The following is an 858-nucleotide window of genomic DNA, read 5'->3' as shown; positions in this document are numbered from 1 at the left end:
ACTCAGAAGCAAGCCCCATTGCCAGCAACCAAGCTTACTCCCAGGTAAAGGATCGTGCTTTAGTTCTTCGCATGAAAATCAGTGGGGTTTAACAGCGCTTAACAGGGTTACCTACACTGCTTCCACAAAACTAGGTCTGAAGTTTAATGCTTACAATCGAGCCCAGCGGCCCAGGCCAGCCTAGATGTGGGGGGGGGGGGAACTCTGTTTGCACGTGCCCACAGAGAGGGCTCTGAGTGCCATAGGTTCGCCGCCACTGACCTACGGGCTGAACAATGTTGGGCAATTCTGCAGTAGACCTCGTGAGCAGCGGAAGGGCAGCGTCCCGCTCACGGTGAATTGTCCAAAAATGTATTTCCTGGAGACAAGAGGGGAATCGAAGCCAACGAATCCCAGGAGGCGAGGCGTCTCGAGGCCTAACTTCGTATCCCGCCTGCCCTCTCATCTCAACTCGACGAAGACGTACAAGCTGGTTTCCGTCAGCCCCCCTCCCCTCTCAGTTTTGGGGAAGGATAGGGTTTTCCAGAAACGAGGCCAACTTCGCCGCCACTGTGTCCAAGTCGTTGGGATTGGCGTACTTCAGCAGGTTGGTGTCTTTGAGGAAGAAGTGTTTCAGGAAATGCTGGCTCACACATTTGTGTAGCTTCCGGACCAGTCGCAGGAAGGCTTTGCGGAAACAGCACCAGTCCCTGGCGTGGGGGTACTTCTCACAAGTCCAGAAAAGAACCATCTGCAAAAGGCCACAGTTTGGTTGGTTTGTTTATTTACAGCATAGGTGTCAAACTCGCGCCCCTCCAGATGTTATGGACTACAGTTCCCATCATCCCCTGCCAGCATCATGCTGGCAGGGGATGATGG

The 858-nt window shown here is 53.7% G+C and overlaps 1 protein-coding gene across 1 annotated transcript in view; it reads right to left on the bottom strand.

Moving 5' to 3' along the window:
- Nucleotides 1–242: 242 nt before the first annotated feature.
- The window catches only part of LOC125436688 (protein mab-21-like 3), an 18024-nt gene continuing 17408 nt past the window's right edge, over nt 243–858 (bottom strand). Inside the window, 1 exon segment of the mRNA XM_048503905.1 lies at nt 243–730. Within this exon segment, the coding sequence (XP_048359862.1) occupies nt 497–730 (234 nt within the window). The 3' untranslated portion in view covers nt 243–496.

The sequence above is a fragment of the Sphaerodactylus townsendi genome, linkage group LG07, assembly GCF_021028975.2.
Source record: "Sphaerodactylus townsendi isolate TG3544 linkage group LG07, MPM_Stown_v2.3, whole genome shotgun sequence".
NCBI classification, from domain to species: Eukaryota; Metazoa; Chordata; class Lepidosauria; order Squamata; family Sphaerodactylidae; genus Sphaerodactylus; species Sphaerodactylus townsendi.
Note: the sequence above shows the minus strand (reverse complement) of the source record. Positions and strands in the feature narration are given on the sequence as shown.